The sequence below is a fragment of the Coloeus monedula genome, assembly GCF_965178545.1.
Source record: "Coloeus monedula genome assembly, chromosome: 4".
NCBI classification, from domain to species: domain Eukaryota; kingdom Metazoa; phylum Chordata; class Aves; order Passeriformes; family Corvidae; genus Coloeus; species Coloeus monedula.
Window position 1 is genome coordinate 49629075 of NC_138784.1, and position 20402 is coordinate 49649476.

General features: G+C 35.6%; 1 protein-coding gene across 2 annotated transcripts in view; it reads right to left on the bottom strand.

The window, feature by feature from the left end:
- Positions 1-20402, bottom strand: part of DOCK4 (dedicator of cytokinesis 4) — a gene marked incomplete at its 5' end in the record, with an annotated part of 227452 nt that overhangs the window by 18007 nt on the left and 189043 nt on the right. The window contains 11 exons of one of the 2 annotated variants that reach the window (XM_082279721.1): positions 1430-1516; positions 2656-2822; positions 3444-3585; positions 5448-5552; positions 7253-7339; positions 8227-8375; positions 11707-11800; positions 13523-13583; positions 14782-14877; positions 15040-15066; positions 20289-20374. In XM_082279721.1, coding sequence (XP_082135847.1) covers positions 1430-1516; positions 2656-2822; positions 3444-3585; positions 5448-5552; positions 7253-7339; positions 8227-8375; positions 11707-11800; positions 13523-13583; positions 14782-14877; positions 15040-15066; positions 20289-20374 — 1101 coding nt within the window. The remainder of the gene's footprint in view (positions 1-1429; positions 1517-2655; positions 2823-3443; positions 3586-5447; positions 5553-7252; positions 7340-8226; positions 8376-11706; positions 11801-13522; positions 13584-14781; positions 14878-15039; positions 15067-20288; positions 20375-20402) is intronic. The other variant, XM_082279720.1, reaches the window with a different exon arrangement.

Below are 20402 nucleotides of genomic sequence, written 5' to 3' on the forward strand. Positions count from 1 at the left end.
CTAGAGTCCTGGGACAGAGAAAATACTTCTCACCTGGGGAAGAGATTTGATTTTATCATGTAATTAATGATCAAAATAAATAACAGTCACAGCCCTTGCTGCAAAACATTCACATACTTTTGGCCAGTGGTGGAACTCTTGGAATTCAGGATTAAACTGTCATTGATAACTTTACCTACAATGGGCTTGGGGTTGGGGAGCTTCACCAGTTTAAGGGTACAGAGCAGAGCTTAAGTATGGGTGAGTTATATTCCCCACCCAAAGTGAAGTCAACAAGAAGACTTTACAGATCAGGAAGTCGGATGTAAGCTTTGAGCTAAAATGGTGATCAAGTTATAGTCAAAGGCAGCCTTGAGCAGGATGTGCCTCTCATCTCTCGAGGGTGGGGAAGTGCCTTCACAGGTAGTGTGAACTGAGCAATGGGGAGAGTACAGGCCTGCAGCTGCTCAAATTTACCAAAACATACAAGCACAAATCCCAGTCATGACCTCATACATGCCCTGGACAAAATGTTACCGTTTACTTTTGGAAATGGTGACTATAATGGTAACATGATAGTAAAATGAAGGTCTTCATATTAGTGGTCATATTAACCTAGTAAGGACTCAGCAGGAGTCAACTAACAAAATTTCTCATGTCACATACAATTTTTTGATTTTTACTGAACTCCACTTTTGGTTTTCTACAGGAGAATGTCAAGATGGTGAACACATGACATTTTCCTGCTATTATAAAAGAAAAACACAACAGAGTTTTAGAGAAAATCAGTTGTACTATGGTATCTTTATATTTAATGGGACTATTCGAAGACTGGCTTTGACAAGAAGGAAAATAGTTGTAGATGTTACACTCCAGGGCTCAGCAACTGACCAATTATTTAGAGATCTTTATGGGAGGAGCACTCCTCCAAATATATCTGGAATCTATTTGAGGATTTTTCAAGAAATAGAACAAGCAAGGAGAAGAAATTACAATGTGTCAATAACAGACTGGTACATTAGACCCTATTCCTACAGGTTCTGTTCAGTAGCTCATGGCATTTATTATAGTACAGGAACTTGGAGAATGTTTACTTTTCCAGGACACTGAAGGATACATTAAGCTATAGATATTCTAAGTATTAAATGTTACATGGTGCTGAGTTTTAAGGAAGTAATTTTCTAACATTAAATGCTGCCCATTATTGTTCTCAACTTCTTTTTCCTCAACTGTTTAAATGAATCCTAAGGGTGGTTCTTAATAATGCTTTTCAAGACAAGAGAATCAGACAACTCAGTATACTTTGTAAATAATTTTGTTGTAGCCACGTTGAGACCTTGGTCAAAGAAATTACATATGTGTAATAAATCTTAAAGCAGTCCATTGAATGACTTATGATTAAGGAAGTAAACCAACCCACAATACGTACTGACATGAGTCTCATACTCACCACTTCACGCTTTTCTACTTCAAACCAACGAGATATTCCAGGTAAACTCTGCACCAAGATCAGTGTGGTTCTCTCTACCCATAAACTCTAAAACATATAAAACCAATTTATTTCCCTATTTGATTTTATATCTTCCTTAATTATTACCAGTTTTCTTTATGAATGCCTTCATTAAAGTAACAGTATACATTAAAAAAAAAGTACTAACATCCAATTTCCTACTGAAATGTCTATTCCATAAGCCAATGACACTCACTTTTCTCCTTACTATCTAGGTCTTAGTACTAAGCAGTAATTTCTGCTGATTCTTCACTCCTAAAATTTATTATATGTTGTCCCCAAATCTCCAAAAGTGACTCACAACTGAATTGGTATTTTAATATTTCTTTTCTGAACTAACATCTGAGAAGAACAAGAGTTCAGAAACAGAACAACTTACAGATCACAGACCATGATCAGCTCCCCTCTGTGATGCCCTACCTGAGATTCCAGAATGCATAGCTGATGGGACACTCAAATGTACTACTGGTAAACACTTTGTGCAAGAGGTTTGTGAAATGACAAATCAACACACAGGATTGTGCTTACACAAAATATATTTATAATCTGTATAGTTAAAACAAAGCCTAAACTTAAATCAGAGGACAATAGTGCATCAAATTAGTTAATTAATTACCCTTATAGTTCTTTCTTCTAAATTTATAAGAAAATTATTATGGGATAACTTTTTTTTGTGTCTGAATACCAGAATATATTCTGCATCAGGACGTATTTTTAGTGGGTCAGAATTAAAATTACACCAAAAGATTGTGACATATTTTATTAGGAGGAACAGAAGGGATTTACCTATTAGGGAAGGAACTATTGCTTTCCCAGATTACCTACTTAACAATGTCTTCCCATCTGCCCAAGAAACTTTTCAGAGAACTACTCTGCTCTCTCCAGTTCTGCCTTGTATATGTCACAGGTGCAAAAAAACAAATTAATTTTTTCACTCCTAGTCACATATACAGCAAGACCTTTGCATCCCCCATATATTTTTGATATTATTTTATTAAAATAAGAAGTGAAATAGTCAAACCTGAGATACTGTCTCCTCCACAGAATGTTATACCACACTCAGTTAAATAATGCACATACAGATGATGTTTCAACAAGGCAGCTGTTGTTGATATTACAAACAAATCCACAGGTCCAGTAGATCAGGAAAGGGCATGATACTTTACCTTGAATTCATTTTCCTTGTCCTTGGTCCCTTTGTGAAATGGCCTGTCATATCGGAATCGCCAGATGTGATTTACTTTGTAAAAGCTCTTGATATTATCAGGAATGCCATCTCTCTGCAAAACTTCCTGGTTTTCTGGAATTGGTGTCACTGCATAAATCTGCAAATCTATATGTAAAGAGTTAAGGCTATCCCACTTTATTCAAATTAGCAAAGTATATTGACTCCTGAAGCATTACTGAAGAAAAATTCTTTAGAAAGTGCATATGTTGAAATGCTTCTATACTAATATTGGTTTGGGAAGGGAACCAGAGAGATTTTTTGGTCATTTGAGATTTCTTTGTACTGTTTTGTTGAAAATTTCATCTTTCTTTTTGAAATACAGCTACTTACATGGAATAGTACATCAAGTAAAATTTAAATTTAATTAAATATATTCTTACACATACAATATGTTATGCCATGCTAACATAATGTTGTATTGTAAGAAGTTAAATTACTGTAACTTGAACTGCTACACCATTATCACAGTGGTGATAGTTCTGTAGGTACTTTTAGCTAAAGAAATGATGTCAATAACACATTAAGGAATTTTTAAATAGAACCAAAATTACACAAAGACCTTCCAAACACAATAGAGTGAACTGGGACAAAATGCAGGGGAATTCTCACCTACCATTTATTTCAGCGGAGGCACCATGTGATTGAAATTGGCTATAGGTGTACCTACATTTTTTAAAAGCATAGAAGATGTAAGTGCACAGTATGGCTTTGTGATTATGTGGATACACTGTGCTTCTGCCTGAAAGATGGTCTCATCTGGCTGATTAGCATGTTGCATAGCAATGGCATGTGGGAACTCATTCAACATTCGCTGCTGGAAGGCCTCCAGCCTTTCATAGTCATGTCCTCGGCAAACAAATTCCTTATTCTGAGTGGAATAAGAAAACAAAAAGCAAGAGCAAGTTACATGAAAATAATTGGGATCCAAACACACGCTCTTAAATATAGATTTTCCAGGCAACTTTTGCATCATTTTAAGAAGGAAGAAATAAGAAACAAGGCAAGAATAAAAATAAGGAATATAGGAAGAACAGAAGGAAATTTTATCATATAAGTTAGAAGAAGGAAATCAGAAGAAGGAAATTTTATCATATAAGTTCTGTTTTATTCAAAAGTCTGGAAAAATGGAATAATTACACTTCAAAGTTTAATAAAATCTGAAGGGAGAAATTGTTCTTAGTGGATCAAAGTATGCAATTAACATGATATATCAGACTGTATAAAATATGTAACAGAAATACAACCCACAAACAGTTAAGACAATGAAATGGGCTGGAAGCCGATTCCATGAGGAACTAAGAAACTTTGCTCTAATGTTATACAATTCTGTAAAAACATTGCATAATAAAAGTGCAGAAGGCATTCAATTTGCCTTATCCTCTAAATGTTTATCAATTACCAGCCTGGAAAATTAAAATCAGCCAGTTTTTACGACACAAAGTAAAAGAATGCTCCTGGCATTGAATTCTGAGAGCCAAGACTTTCATGGGAATTGCTACAAAAAAACCCCCGACTGTAACAGTATTATTGTTCAACTACAAATTAAAATGTGAAAGCTTTATTATGAAGTTTAGTCTTCATTCCTTCTACAGCAAACACAGCCAGACTTACAAACTGCTTTGTCATAAAAAAATTAAATCAAATGTATTAAGTTTGTCCTTGTTGGTGTCGCAAGCATAAATCTGTGCTGTGTATGTTTAACTTGAAAACTGCATAAGAAGATGCATAAGCAGTAAAAGACCTAAGGTTTGAAAGTACTGCACTACTGTGCAGCTTCTTCCACTGCTTTTACTCCATCAGTTGCTGTTTAGCAATCTAAACATTAAATTCTTTCTGATTAATATTTTTAAATTGGTTTATACAGAAGTTATATTCAGATGACTATTAGGTAATATCAAGAACTATCTTCCCATCAGACTCTTTTTGAGCACTTTTAAAGGGGAGAGTTTCATGCTACATTTACCAGTTAGAAATTGTCATTTTCCCCACCACTAAGGCAAAGACAGAGCAGGCTTTTTAGGCCTCCACCATATGGAGGAGGTTCCTTCATCACTTATTTCAATTACCACAGGAAGAGAAGCTTGGATTATGATTGCAGCTGCTCCATGAGTAAGATGGATTCTCTCCTCTTCCGAAGGTGACAGTCAATGCAGCTAAACTACTGCAGACTGTGGAAGAGGGGAACAGTGTAAACACCACTAACATTTTCAAGGGCACTCTGGAAACTTCAGATTTCCAGATTAATGATCAAGAGTAATAACTTTATTATTTGTCAGTTTTAGTACATTAATAATAAATGAAATTCAGCATGTGGAATTTCTAAGTCATTAAAAAAAAATAGGAACTTGGGAATGCAATTGCTTAAGTGCTAAATTGCTGATGATCCCACCACCAATGGATACTACTTCTGACAGTCTTTCTCTGAGCGCCCACCAGCAGAAACAGAACAGGATAAAGGAAACAAACTACCATGAACCACTGGTCTGTGGAACAGTATAGGTGCATGGTTTCCAACATAAGCATGAATATTATGTTTATGTAGGACTCTCTTACTTAGAAGCCTAGCATTTGTCTTTTCATTAGTCAGGACCTTTTCTTAACCATGAAACATGAGGGTAAAGAATTTCTCACAGGATAAGAATTTGTATATGGTATGAACAAATTTTAACACAGTGAAAGTGATTATGAATGTCAGTAGTACTACATTCTGTTTATTTTCATTTCACTTACCCTCAAGAAGAATGGGAACTTTTTCCCATAGAAACCAACTCTGAAAAATTCTGGCTCCAAACGCTGTTGATCCATAATTTTATCATACAAAGATGCTTCCATCATCTGCGTGAGATTGAGAAGAAATGCAATTAGTCTTTTTTGGAAGTGTATTTTTACCATAAGATATCACAAAAAGGAGTGTCTTTCAGGTCTGGGATACCGGTATTGCAATATATCTCTGAGCAACAGCTAGGACATCCAGAAGTTTCTGAATGCATCAAATTAAGTAATTATACCTCTTAGGGATCTGAAAGTTTCCAAGATTAAAAAAAGAAATCCTTTAAAAGATGAAGTACCTGTATTAAGGGGGTAAAATAGAAAGACAGTTTGAAATATATGACCCAGTAACCTGCTACTCATCCAAACACATGGCAGTAATGTGGTCAGTTAAATCATCAAAGTCTAATTTCCATATTCAAGACAGTTTTGTCCAAACCATACCAGATTCCAGTGATTTAAGCATCAAACACGAGTTCCTTTAAAATGTCACAATAGCAATTAGCATAATTTTTGGTCAATACATCTGGTTTTTATTTCACTCAAAACACTGACACAAAGGGATCTTAATGCCAAAGTCCCCTTTTTCTGATGATATTTTCAGCAAAGTTCTTAATACTGTGGGAAAAAACCAAACACAGTCTTAGCCTTATTTTAGGTAACGCAGACAGTTATTTAATATGCATATGTTATCAACAGCTGCCTAATTATACTGCTATGAGAAATCCCCACATCTCCCTTTTTGGATTAACATTGGTGGCACAGATACAGTAAAAGGATATTTCAAACACAAAACACATTCAGTAAAATTAATTAAACATGCATAAACTAATCATTTTATTCACATGATAGTCAGTTTGCTTTTGCTTATAGGATTCTGCCATTGACATATCTAAATATATATGGAATAAGCAGATAACAGGGAGTCCTGCCACATAGCTCTGTGTTGAGAATTTTGCATAATGTTGTTAAGCAGCTCTGGATTAAGGGGACTTCACTCAGTCCTAGCAGCAAGCGTCCTACATGTACAGGAAATTTTAAAGGGAAGCTGCAATACAATACTGAATCCATCAGAAGCAGATAAGAAAAGGGAAGACTGAATAATCTTTAAAATGCACTATCTGAAAGAATGAGAAACAGTGCTTAGAGTTCTAAAATGAAAGAAACAACAGGAAGACTGTACCAAGAAAAATTTTTACTATATAATATTAAACAGACCATATTTTTAAGCAGTAAATTAAAGAAAAAAAGTTAAGGTGTACATTGCTTGTGGCAAGCTCTTTGCTTGCAATTACAACTGAGAAGAGATGCTGCTGCTGCTCCTAGTGAAGGACTGCACAGAGCACATTCCCTGGATAAACTGTAGGAAACTAATGAAAGTGAATTTGTAGTATTATTTTTATGCATAAGCATGCACACAAAAAGGATGCTGTACAAATATTGGAAGAACATTAATTTTATAATAAAATAAAGCAACATGGTCTAGTGGAAGGTGTCTAGCAGGGGGGCTGGAACTAGATGATCCTTAAGGCTTCCAACCCAAACCATTCTACGAAGATAGGATTTTCTCATTTTTCTTTAAAAAGCTTGCACTCCTTTTCTATAATCCTTATTGTAGAAAAAAACCCCTCGGGGTAAAAAACAAGATTTGCAAACCAAACCTAAGGACTAATCTGTGGTAAATTCAATTTTCTAAGTATTATTTTATAACCAAAATTAAAAAGCTTTTGGATTCCTGATTGATGAAAAGTATTCAAGTACATTACCCTCATCTTGCTGAGGTTTCTGTAGTCATAGTAGCTCTCATACTGTTCTGCAATTTTCCTGCATAAGATAATGCCATTTTCCCAACACTGCAAGCAAGTAAAAGATGTTCAGTAATTCAAAGCACCTATTTGACAATTTGTGATTTATTTGTGGTCTGTTCTACCTATACAAGTCAAACTTCTTGCAACTGAAAATATTTGAACAAACTGTCCACTAAGCATACTGATAGTTTCTGAGTAATACTGATGAATTCTTTGAAGAATTAAAAATATATTTAGAGATTTATTTAATAAATTATTCTTTTTGGACTATGCACAAAATATAAGTCATTGCAAGAGTGATGGACAACTCTTCTGACACTACATGAGATAGATTCAACACAGTATGATTTTTACATTTAAAAATTGCATTCTTAATACATCTTCCTTAATTTTAGTAGGTTGGAAAATACTTCATTGCACCAGGTAAGCTAAACTCTATAATATAATTACAGAATTGTTTGAAAAACATGATAATCAACATTCATTTGATTACATTGATTAGGCTTACATGGATTTTACACTAGCTACACAGAATTGTAATGCATTGCTTGTTTGTCAGCAGGACAAATCAGCACTAAGTGTATAGAAAAGTTTAGACTACAGGATAATTATACATGCTTCATTAGCTTTATAAGGCTCATTTTCACCACCTTTAAAATGGGGAGAAATTATATCACCTTTTATAAAGTGCTTTGACAGTTACAAAGCCAACTGCTACACAAGTGAAAATTATTCTCATATGTAAGTGGGGGATTTCTAGGATACAGCCACGGGATTAGAAGAAACCTACTGCATTGCTAAGTAACTGCTTAATCAGGCAAGGACAAACACTTCCCCTGAAAAATAAGAAAAGACTGCGACCCTGGCACTAATATCCTAAAATGAATTAACTACCCTTCCCAGATCCACTCAGTAAAACAGGACTATTTTACCTTTCCCCTGTCAAAGTTTTGAATGATGGTCAGATGGAGACACTCCTTACGTTGCCACTCCGTTTGCATGGGGTAGCTGAGAAATTCCCTGAGCGGCCGATCAGACCACTCCAGCAGCTCATCGTACAGCAGGAGTGTGTAGGCAGCCTCTGCAAGACAAATTACAGCATGGCTCTTACCAACACCAAACAAATAGACAAACAAAGTACACAGAGATGTGAATGCTTTTCTTGAGATGCACCTTTTTTGAGTGTTAGGCAGATGGTAGTGCTGGTTTTGGTTTGGGTTTATTATTTGGAATAATAAATTCAGCTTAAAATTTTCACACACTATATAAAGTGGAGTCACTGGGACAGTTCTCCTGGAGTCTGACAATATGAAGGAGACAGAAATTAAGTAGCCATTATCTGCTTAGCCCCAGTCTTCCCTGCTGCTAAGGAGAAACTCTCAATGACACTGCTGTTTGAACAAAGGAACAAGGACTGGAGGATGAGGAACATCAATAGTGAAAGAGGAAAGAAGCCAAGACTGTGGACACAGTCCAAAAGAGATCAGGGCTGGGAAGAAAACAGGGAGGCAGATGTGTGCTTAATAGAATCCACTCCTTCCATAGAGAAATAAATCCCTGATAGCTGAGCCTTACCAGCTGCCCATAACAAGCAATTTAGAATATTGCAATATTCTTCTCTTTTCAATTTTTAAAATTTTATTTAGTTTTTTGTTTTCCAGGAATCAAACCTGTTGTTGCTCTCTAGTCAGAGAGCTGTGTAGTAATCTTTACATCACGGTTGGTAGAAATTATCTGGGAATATAAAAATTATTATTGTTTTTACTTTGATTTCAGGAATTCCTCAGAAACAGTACACTAAAATAATATTAAATTAATCTTTTCATTGGAAAGTCAGATTTTGGCGAATTACAAAACACCAGAATTACTACTGTCTATGACAATTCAATTCAATACAATTGAGCATAGGTATTATTGAATTCCAAGTTAGTATTCACTGTTTATATTTCCACTCACAGGACCACTTTGCATGAGTGAGTCAGTTCAAAGATGGGCCATGTTCTGGAGACATACTGCATTGGAGAAAGAAGTTCCCTACTGGACTTATTTTATTGCAGGTTTTATAGATTGTACATAAGGCAAAAAAATAACAATAAAGTACTAAAGCACTTTTTGTGCTAAGCTAAGTTTGCCCCAGACAACCATATCCTACTTCTGCCTCTGCCATATGAGTTCCCATAAGACAGGCAACTTAAGCCAAATACTACAGTATTTTTTCTAGCAGTAGTGTTCCTCTACACGTCCAACTAAGAACCTGTGGATCAAAAAACATCACTGCAGCAGATATTTGTGGGAGAGAGCGTTTTGAATCCCAGTGTTGTAAAATGCTAAGCATGGTGCAAACTGATGCTGTGCTGTGATACAGCTGTACAAGGGAGACCAGCTTGAGTTGCACAGACAGCCTTAATTCTGTCATCACACAGCTCTCAGGCTGCTTGACAGGTAACCACCTTTGTGATAGTTTCAAGCTACATTTTTGTACTCAAGACATGAAGCACATCTATATACTAATTTTAAAAATCCTTGGAGTTGATAATAACAAATCATTCAAAATCACAAGGAAGCAAAAGATAGCAGAACATAAGTACATGTTCAGGACAGCTCATCTTGACCTTTCCTTTCTAAACTCAGCATCTAAGTCCTTCACTTTAACAAAATTTCATCTGCCATAAAAATGTTGGCTTTTTAAAATTTTAGTAAGTTTATACTGAAGGTTTCTAAAATAAGAACGACCATACTGGATTAAAAGTCTGAAGGGTTCCTCTACCCAGCATCCTATGTCTGGCAGTGGCCAACATAAAAATAACTAATAAAGTCCTGGTACCTCAGGGAGAGGTCTGTAACTACTGACTTGCACCAAAGCACTAAGGAGAGATAAACAGGGTTGACTTATGATGTGACAAATCCAATTTACACAGGAAATATTCAAAACACGAGACATTTCTAAGGTGGATAGGTAAAAAGACAGTCTCATTACAGTTCTCAGGTGACTTAGGGGACACAAGGAATCAGTGCATTTATGTGATTCAGTTTCAAGAGAGGTATATTTACAGCTGTAACTGAGTGCTGTGTGAAGAAAGCTTTGAAGTAATGTTTTGTATAAAAAGGACTATTTTTTAAACAGAGCATTTTTAGAAACAATCCAGTAAATCATACTATGGAAAGGAGAGAAAAATAATTTCATCCCTAGGATGAAACTATGCAGTTAGCAAACTAATGCTGCAACATAAAGGAATGCTGCTGAAGTATCAAAATTTTTTCCTAATCCCAAGTTCTCTAGATCAGCTGATTTACAAAAGTCTGTGTTGTCTCTAATAAGGCAAGGCAATGGACTACACAAGTCTGTTTTCTAATCATGAGTGTGAGACAATTCTTCTTTAAGGCTCTCATAGCAAAAAAAAAATTTAAAAAATTTAAAAAAATAAAATTAAAAAAAAAAGTGGTGATATCTACCACAGCAAAGAATGCAAAGAATCACACACATTGATAATAAACATATAGGAAATACAACAAAGTCCTGGAAATAAATTTTGAGCAAAATACTGCTTAAAATCAAAATGGATGGCAAAACAATTTAAAAAATTACATTCATATCCCAGTTGGAGGTAAACTGGACACAGAATAGTACTCAATGCATAAAAGGAACTCAAGACTGCTCAAAGAGTTACTAGGATCTATTATGTAAATGAATAGCTTGGCACAAAAGCCAGCTGTGGCAGAGAGACTTCCTGATAATCAAAACAGTCTTGTGACTCACTATTGCCAGGTCACATGAGGAAATTAGAATCTCTCTTTAACATATCCTACTATCTAGTCTACATTTAAATCCGTGAACTGCAAAGGGACTGTGGAAATGCCAAGTGAACAATCTTTCTTATGGATAGCAGAAAAGCATACAATAGTACTGCAAATGTGGTATGTGAAGCTTTAGAAAGACATCATGAAATAGCAATACTTGTCACAGGTTTTAGGGTCTCTACCTCATCATGAGTAAGTGATATGGGTCTTCCTTTTTTGTTTTTAACCTAAAAAAGAGGTTCGGAAACACAGCTGTGTAGAAACACATCACCAAACAGATAGCCAGAAGCATTACAGGAAAGGGTATAGGCTCAGAGACCACTAAATGAAATAATAAAAACTTCCTCTAGACTTTACTCCTTTTGGGTGAAAAATGACTGTATCACACATTTATTGCTTGTGTGTATCAATAGAAGTCATTTACCTTCAACATGGCTCAGAAAATAGAGCTGTGGGGCTGAAAAAAGCAGTATATTTTAAGAGACATCAATTAGGCAAGGAAACTCAGCTGTTGCCTGGGTTGGTATGTTCTGCACTGAGGATACAGGTAACAGGTTTGCAAAAGACTGCAAACCACAGACCTAAATATCTTTTTCTAGTTTGTATTCAGTTACCTGTGAAGTTTTGTGCTTTCAGATGTAGGTCATAGAGCTTATGAATATAGCGAATATACATCTCTTCCTTGTTCAGTTCAGTCTTGTAAAAATTCTGAAATAAAATTGAATTTTGTAATAAAATGCAGTAGTTAATAAATTCATGATAGTGGTTACAAATAAAAAACTTCAAACATAATACTCCAGAAATACATTCATAGATTTGATTTCTGAACATATAACTGCTATTTGTTGTTACATGGATAAAATATGGACTGCAATATCATAATTCTTAGTTCAAAACATTCATTATCTATTTAAAAGCCCTGAAGCAATGTATGAAAAAGTTACAGGGAGAGGAGCACAACCCTATAGCACTGTTCACAAGTACTGCCACATTCACAATGGACATGCAGTTGAAGTCCTCCTGCTAGACATATTCAACATTCAGGATAATCTGCTTTGGTTAATAAAAATTTGTAGGCTAAAAGAGTCTAAGCACTGGTTCTCATTAGCAATTAACAATTTCTGTTCTATTGTTTAAATCACTATTTTGAACTCTAAGCAGTTTTTCTCCTAATGTACAGTATTCTTATTCTGTGCCACTGTTTCCTAAATTGAGTTATTATCAAGGAAAAAGGTGGGAGGAACACTATGAGAACATAAAAATAAAAAATTTATAGAGAAAATATTTTTTAAACTGATTTGAGAAAATTAAGCATTCATTGTCTCTCTGTTGTGCAAGTGTATTAAAAATTTCTTTGAAGATTATTAGGATATGAAGTCCACCTTAGCCTGTATGAGTCACTGAAAATCCCATTAAAAAGTAATGTGGTGTTTTGGGATTTTTAAATATTTTAATTTTCTTTTTGTACTAATCTTGGATGATTTGCTAATAATAGATTAAAAACTCCTTAAGGATGAAAATAATCCAGGTGCTTTACAGAATTCAGATCATGCCAGATATTTTGACAGCAAGCCAGCTGCTTTATGGCTTCATAGTAAATATCATCCCTATTTAGAGCACTGTTTTCCTACTGAACAAATCCTTTGTTCTCTTATGTATAACTGCTACTTAGAAGTGATACCAAATTGTTTCACTGACGTCAAAAATGCAGAATTACAAGTCAGCTTATTTTGGTTGTTTTTTTCCTCTGGCTAAAAATACAGCTTTTCAAAAGATCCACCATGAAAATGGAAACTTTCCAAGGTTAACAGAAGTCAACACACTTGTCAGTGGAAACTGGCCTAGAATCAAAATGCATCTTTTAAACAAAAATACCATCTTTTTCATACTTATGATTTAGCACTGTTGGTTGGTTGTAATGATGATAACATGACAAGAGGTCTTGAGCAGCATTTCTATCTCTTCTACTGAGGAGAGAACAGCCTGCAGTATTTACAAGATCTCCTATCCCATATTACATGCTGTAAGAACCAATTTGCATCAGTTTTTGGGGAATAAAAGAAACAAGAAAAAACACATAAGTTTTGTTGGGTTTGGGAGAGGAGGAAAGGCATGTTTGTTTCTATGAACTCAGAGACTAATTAAACTTGGAAAGTACTTTGGTGAAGTTTATCCAGTAGAAAGAGACTAGAAACTGAATAAAGCAGTACTGGAGACCTCAGAACCCAGCTATGAAATGCCAAGACTAACTCCCTACTGTATCAATCTCAGCCTGAAAAAAAACAATCAGTGATTCTAAGCATAGTATATTCTGTCAAATTCCACTTAAATTGCAACAAGAAGCAAAGTATCTCCTATTCAAATGTGTATCTGCATAGTAGAAAATGCACAACTGATATCAAAAAGGGAAAGAAAAAGTGTTATACAAACCAAAAGGCTAACAGTGCAGCCAATCTTTTTGCCATCCACTTCTCCCATTTTCATGCAGTCCCTAAAGCAGAAAGTAAAGTCAAAAGGAATGATGTTTATCCTCTTACAGTGAGGCACACCTCAGAAAACAGACATATTTGATTTGGCAAGCTGACTGAAATTATGGCATTTGGGTGAACAGCAGACCTAAGTGGCTAAGGGATTTCATGCCTCCTTTTGTAGTACATTGAACACCTCAGTTGTCAAGAAAGTCAATGTTTTCTTTCTGTCTTTGTCATTACTATATGAACTTTTTTATAACACAGATAAAAATAGCCTGTATAACCATGCTGAAATAAAAGAATAACAGGCAGACATCACCATGTAGTCACTAAAAGAAATTTAACATAACTGTAAAACGTTCTTGCATACATGAGCTAAACAATTGCCCCAAATACTCTCATAACTAACAGAATACCACTGTTTTGAAAGATTAGGTGTCCTAGAAGTTGTAATCCAACAAATCCCTGAAGAAAAACAGCAGTGCCATCCTTCTAGAAATTAAGAGTTCAGTCTCTTTGTTGATGAAATAGCTTTCCTTATAAACTATCAGTGATGATAGCAAGTGGAGTACTAGGTCTCACCATGTGTCCCTATGGAATCAGAGAGAAAACCTTACACTTGAGCTCTAGTAAAGTGCTACAGGCAATAAGGAGGACTAAGCTGAAATCTGAAGCCTCTACACAGGCTCACAATTGACTGGGAAAATTGCTTTTAGTCTCGCACTCCTGAAAGAGAGTACGTGCCTCTCATTTCTCTCTCCTTTGATCGTGTGGTAGAGTCAGATGTGAGGTGTTCACCCAGAGATCATGTCTTTGTATACATACTTACTGTGCCAGCTGACACTACAACTAAGCATGATTGACACAGTGATAAGAATTTTACATATTGTGTAAAACAACTGTCAGGTGATTAGTACTGAGCTCTGTGTCTTCAGACAGACTTGAGTCACTAACCCACTGCCAGAAGTTACTACAATCCCTGACAGGAAACTCATACACGCTATGGGATTTTTACACCATGGGGAGACTATTTGGTTGCTTTCATCCTGCCAGTTGCATTTTCCTGATGACTAAGCAGCTGCTGTCAGAGATCCTGAGCACTTACAGCTGATGTATCCATGTATCCATGTGCAGTCACTGTTTGAGCAAGATAACCGTATTTGTTTCCTAATATTTCAAAGGTGACCACCCTACTTCTAAATTGTGATAATCACTCACCTGTAGTCCAGGAGCCTCTCCATGAGGCGAGTCACAGTGGCAATTAATGAAACGCCACTTTCCCTCCATGTTTCCCTCTCAATTTTCTTCAGCAGACTGAAAAAAAAGCCAGAAAAATTTCACTGTTTATTTTTAACTGTTACTATGACAACCTCTCTGCTTTTACCAGTACCTTAATACCTTAGCAACATCTTTGATAGTTAGATTTTCTTTTACAAACACCCTCCCAAGAAGCACAATTTGCAAACAGTGTCTTACCTAGGATAAGGACCAAAAAGTGGAATTCTAGTCCAGGAAGCATTGACAAAACAAACGATTTTTGTATTAGCTGAGTCAGATTAAAATATATGAAATACCTAATTTTCAGAATATATTTAGATCCCAAAGACTTAACACACCTCTTCCATAAAATTTATATATTTACTTCACATTGATATGTTAGAAAATGCAGAATTTAAAGGTGTTCCTAGAAAAGAATATTCATCAGCTCAAATATACCGTCTCAATTTTTTTAACAAATTTTTCATTCTCACCTCTCTTCTCTAATACTTCAGTATGCATGAAATTTAAGAATAGAGGAGGGATTTTAATAACATGATTCCCTCTCTTCACTTAACATTTCTTTCTGAGAACATACTATCAATGCACATGTACAATTCCATTAGCTTAAAGTGCCATAAGATTCTTTTATTAAAAACTGTTTTGCTGAGTTCTTACACCAATGTAAATGCAGATTACACATTGAAGTGGAAAGATTTCCAAATGGTAATGTAAGTGGAGCTGTCAGTAAAACTATACTTAATATAATTTTCTTTATTATTATTCTTAGTATAATTCTGCTACAGGCCTCTGATTTTCACTGCTTATCAATTTATTTATTAATCATTTAGGCATGAATTTCCCATATTTTCACTATAAGAATGAGCAAGGAAATATTTATAAACAGATCTGTGTTACTTTTATGCTTTGGTAAAGGAGCTTAGGTGGATGTCACATCCATGGAGATACTTTAGCAGTCTCCCTGAAAATGTACTCAGTTATGGTTTATTTAGAAGCCTCTGAAAATTACCACATCCATATACTTAGAGGCTTTAGAGAGTTGTTAATAGCATCTCTGAACCTTCCTTCTGCAGTGGGCAAGCTGTCAGCTCCACTGACCTTCATCTACCCTGAGCATGCTCAGTCACTCTCCTACATCCAAATTTCAAACATGTAAGAGCACTCAGGAACTCCTACATGCCAACTGCACCAGCTATACACTCCAGCTCTGCTCCTTACAGACTCAGGGATGTCACAGATGCAATTCTCCAAACGAATTTGACCTAAATGTAGCTGTGCTCTGCTGGAAGTGAGGAGGAAATACTGATCTTCATCCTGCACCCTTGCATGCATCTTAAACTCATCTCTTCAGGAGGCAATCAGATGTCTTTCCCTCACAATCAGAGACTATCTGGCTATCTGTCGTTGCTAGTAGGCAGATGACGAGGCTATCATTAACCACAAAACACTGAAGCACGAAGCTGGCATCTCTGTTTTCCATACAGAATACACAGGCTACCTTAATTTGCTTTTGAACCCCTTATGTTCCTTCTAATACAAGCATTTTTGTCTTATAAGAAATAGGAGTACAGCCTGTCACATTATTAAACCTTGATTAGTGTAGTGATTTTTCCTTTCTACTTCCTTTTAACTCTATATTAAAAAGGAACATTTCAACCTAGATTCAACAAAATAATTACCTATAGTTCCTCTAGAAAAACAATAGAAGTCTGACTTCTCTTTCAAAACAGATTGTTCTTATCTGCATTTGACTTACGCATTTTCTTTAAAATTGCACTAGCATGTTCATTATAAACATACAATTTCTAATAATGGGTTGAGTAGATACATTCAAAGTATGTATTCAAACTGACATCAATGTAGTCAGTTTAAAAAATTTATGACTTGCCTTCTGTTGCATGTCTCCCTCTTCCCACCACACATTTCCACACAATGCAGAGAACAAACATTGAGAATGAAAAAGCTACTCAAATGTATCCTGGCTAAATCTAGGTGGAATTGAATCCCTGTTCTTACAGATCCCAGGCATAGCCAAGATGCTTGGCTATATTGTACAAAGCACTAAGGGGGTTAAACAACGTAAGGAAGCAATAAAAATGTTTCTGTCTATCCATGCTACTATAGCCTAACGCCTGGGCTCACCCGAACAATTATAGTTTGCTTTGTTTTTTTTGGTGGTGGTGGGTTAATTATTTTTAATCTTGGGTACCCCAAGAGTAAGAAAATGGTGACCCAGAACACCAGAGTTCTCCAGGGACAAACACCAGGCTTAGAACAATGATCAGGCTAGATGAGTCATTTAGTTAATGGATTTTGGATGCCTAAAGCTCAGACTTATTCAGACTTTTAGCTCACAGGCAGCTAATCCTAGAGGTGCCTTAAAACATCTGGATGCCTGTTTTGGAGTACAAAGACCTCATTATAGCCAGAGGTTCCCTGAACGAGTCATAAAGGCTCTCAAAAAACTCACTCGAGACAGAGTCTAATGGTCTGGGCAGTGCTGAATTCAGTCATGCATTTGGGGAAGAAATTAAGATGACTGAAGGCAGCATAGGAAAGGTAGCAGTCATCACTTTTTATATAATAGCTTCATGGCTAGAGAAATCACCCAGAAACTGGAAGAACTCAGTAATAAATGCCTGCCCAGCTGAACGTCAGCTACAATCTCTTCAAAGAGAAGTCTCACTGCCAGGCCTCCAGCAGGACTCATTAGTCCAGGTTTTGTGCTTCAGTAATGTGGCCACCTAACTTCCAAATCTGGAATGGCTTGTCTTAGGCCAAACTGAAATACAGCTACAGGAGTAATAAACTGGCAGCATCCATCAGACTCAGAAGAAAGAGCTACTTGAGTATATAACTTGGCTTCTGAGGATTTAATTTTAACCAGCAACTGTTTAATAAAGTGAAATCATTCTTTTCCCTGAGCTAATTAACTTAGGAGTTCAACTGCAGTATTACAGTGTAAATGTAGATCAGAACAGCTTTCATACCATAATCACAATAGATACCAATTGCAACATCTAGTTTCTCATAATAACAAAATGTTCACTACTTCATGCTCTGCAGGTCCTTCAAATGACATCAGGAGCTAATCAGTGAATAGTCACATTCAAGTCCCTAGAAAGACATTGATTCAAAATAAACAGCAGTCACCTTCCCCCTACTTTCTGTCTTTTTATTTGACATAGATAATTCCATTGTAGGCAGTAAATTCTAAGCACATAGTATTTTAGCTATCTCCAGAGATGCTTATAATTTATCCTTGAAAACAGATGTTCAGAGGAAAGATGCAGTGATTGTATCTGGGAAAAAAAAGCAGTTAACGTGGGAGTTAAGAGATTTAAATTCGTTTTCCAATTCAGACAAAATAAACAGAAAGCATGACAAAACCTGAAAGTGTCACACCCACTGCAGTTCCCAGGCTGTATTCCAAGTTATGTGTGCATGCCCCTGGCTCCCAGTGATACCTATCAAAATTAATCACGCCTAATCTTCAGAAAGTTCAGGTAATACTGTAGCATTTGCTTTCATGAAAGACTAGAAAACCACTGCTTGCTGCAAAACTGTATTACTATTTCAGTTTTTGGGCACCTGCTGCATCTCTGCCACTTCAGCCTACACAAGTCTGCTTTCTTGCACTGTGTACAGACACCCTAATATTGCTGTGTAAAGATCCTCTAATATTGCTTAGTTTAAGTTACCCATGGAAGAAATAAAGAAACCCCAAAATCTCAGGCTAACTGACCCTGTCTCTTGCAGTCAACTCCCTAAACTGTCCATCTGATTTTCATCATTTTTCTTCACATACGCTAGAACAATATGTCATCCTCCATTTTAGAATTAGTACCTTCTACAGGCTCTCCTCTTGAGAGGTGGTAATGCATATAGTTAAAGTAAAAACCAATTGTAACTACTACCTTTTTTGTTAGCTGGGAGTGAACTCAAGCAGTTACTCTGAAATTTCCCAAAGAGTTTAGTTTTACTTCTGTTATACCATGACAGAAACCACAAGTATCCTGATGCTGTGAGACATTTTGCAATTTAAATTACCATGGCTATGTCTTCGGCATTTAGATTTATAAAAGGCTCTCAACATTTTTCACTGTACAATGTTTAACATTCCCCAGCTGAAATCTAACTCAAAACTATAAAAAAATTAGGAACTTTGTTTGATACCAGTATGCTTTCTTATAGAATTTTAAGTTATTTCAGTGATAGACACACTGATGTATTGTGCATAGGCTTCATTTTATAATTAGAGCTTTTCCTTTAATGACTTAATTTTACAGTTAGAATACTGTATTACTAAAATATTGAAAATATCTTACCTTTTATTATCTTTATGCAGATTATGAAAACATCATGAATAATTATAGGAAAGCTCTGCCTTAGCATACTGAATTGCTATTTGCTATTATTAATTCAATTCCATACTATTTTGCCTAATCTCTCTACCCACTTTTGCTTCTATACATGATAAATACTTAGGAACTCTATTTTTTTAACTCAGTACAATTACAGATTACTGTGTGTTTGCTATTTTCAGACACCAAGACCTGAATCTTGTTCTTTAACCAAAGACAAGAGAGCCAAAAATAATACTTAAAGAAAAAGGAATGATTAAGAAACTATATAAACAGGAAAAAAAAGTCACGTATTTAGTAATACTGAAGAAAACATAGCAGCTTGGAATCCTAAAGAGGAACAGTACATTTCCTATTAAAATAAACACATCAGAAATAAGTGAAATCTTTCACTTTGGTGGAATTGAGCTCTGAGAAACAACAGAGACAGAGTCTAGTTCTTTATTTTGTACCTGTACTCTGTGACAATCATTTATTTCAGTCAGGGAATAATTTATGGGCAACTTTAGGGACTTCAGCATTATCATTTGCTTTTCCTACTAGACTTAAGTGACATGTCACTTATGAAAAAACACTAAAAGCTTGGCCAGTAATATATAAAAGAAAACTAAAAGAAATAATCTTACCAGAATAAACACAATTGCTTACATCAAACAATAAATCAACAGGTGACATTACTCACAGGAGTACAAGTTTGTAGCAATAGAAAATCACTTATTAAACACTTTTTGTTGAATTGTCATGCCTTGTTTTCAAAATGCTCCATCTGAGCTCTACCTGCACCCTATGCAATTAGGAAGCATTTCTTGCTTTTCTGATTTTAAAATTAGTAGGTAGAGAATGTTCTGTGATATAACAGATTTAGCCTTTCCCAATTATATCTGCATGCAGGAAGTACTGCCAGACTTTACAGATGCTATACAGCACCATGAAATGTTTTATTCTTCAGATTTTAAGGAAAAAAAAAAAAAAAAAGAAAAAATGAGCATCACAACTGGTTTAAGCATTACTTCTCTACAATGACATTAGCATCTGATACAACCAATTGAACTCAAGGAATTATAAGATAAACATATTACTCACATACTGTTGAAGAGTTCTCGGTACGTTTCATCACCTTTACCTTCTGACATTAGGCTGTCCAGTTTGTCAATCAGCTTTGCTTCCACCTGCAACATATAAGTGTGGTGTAAACAG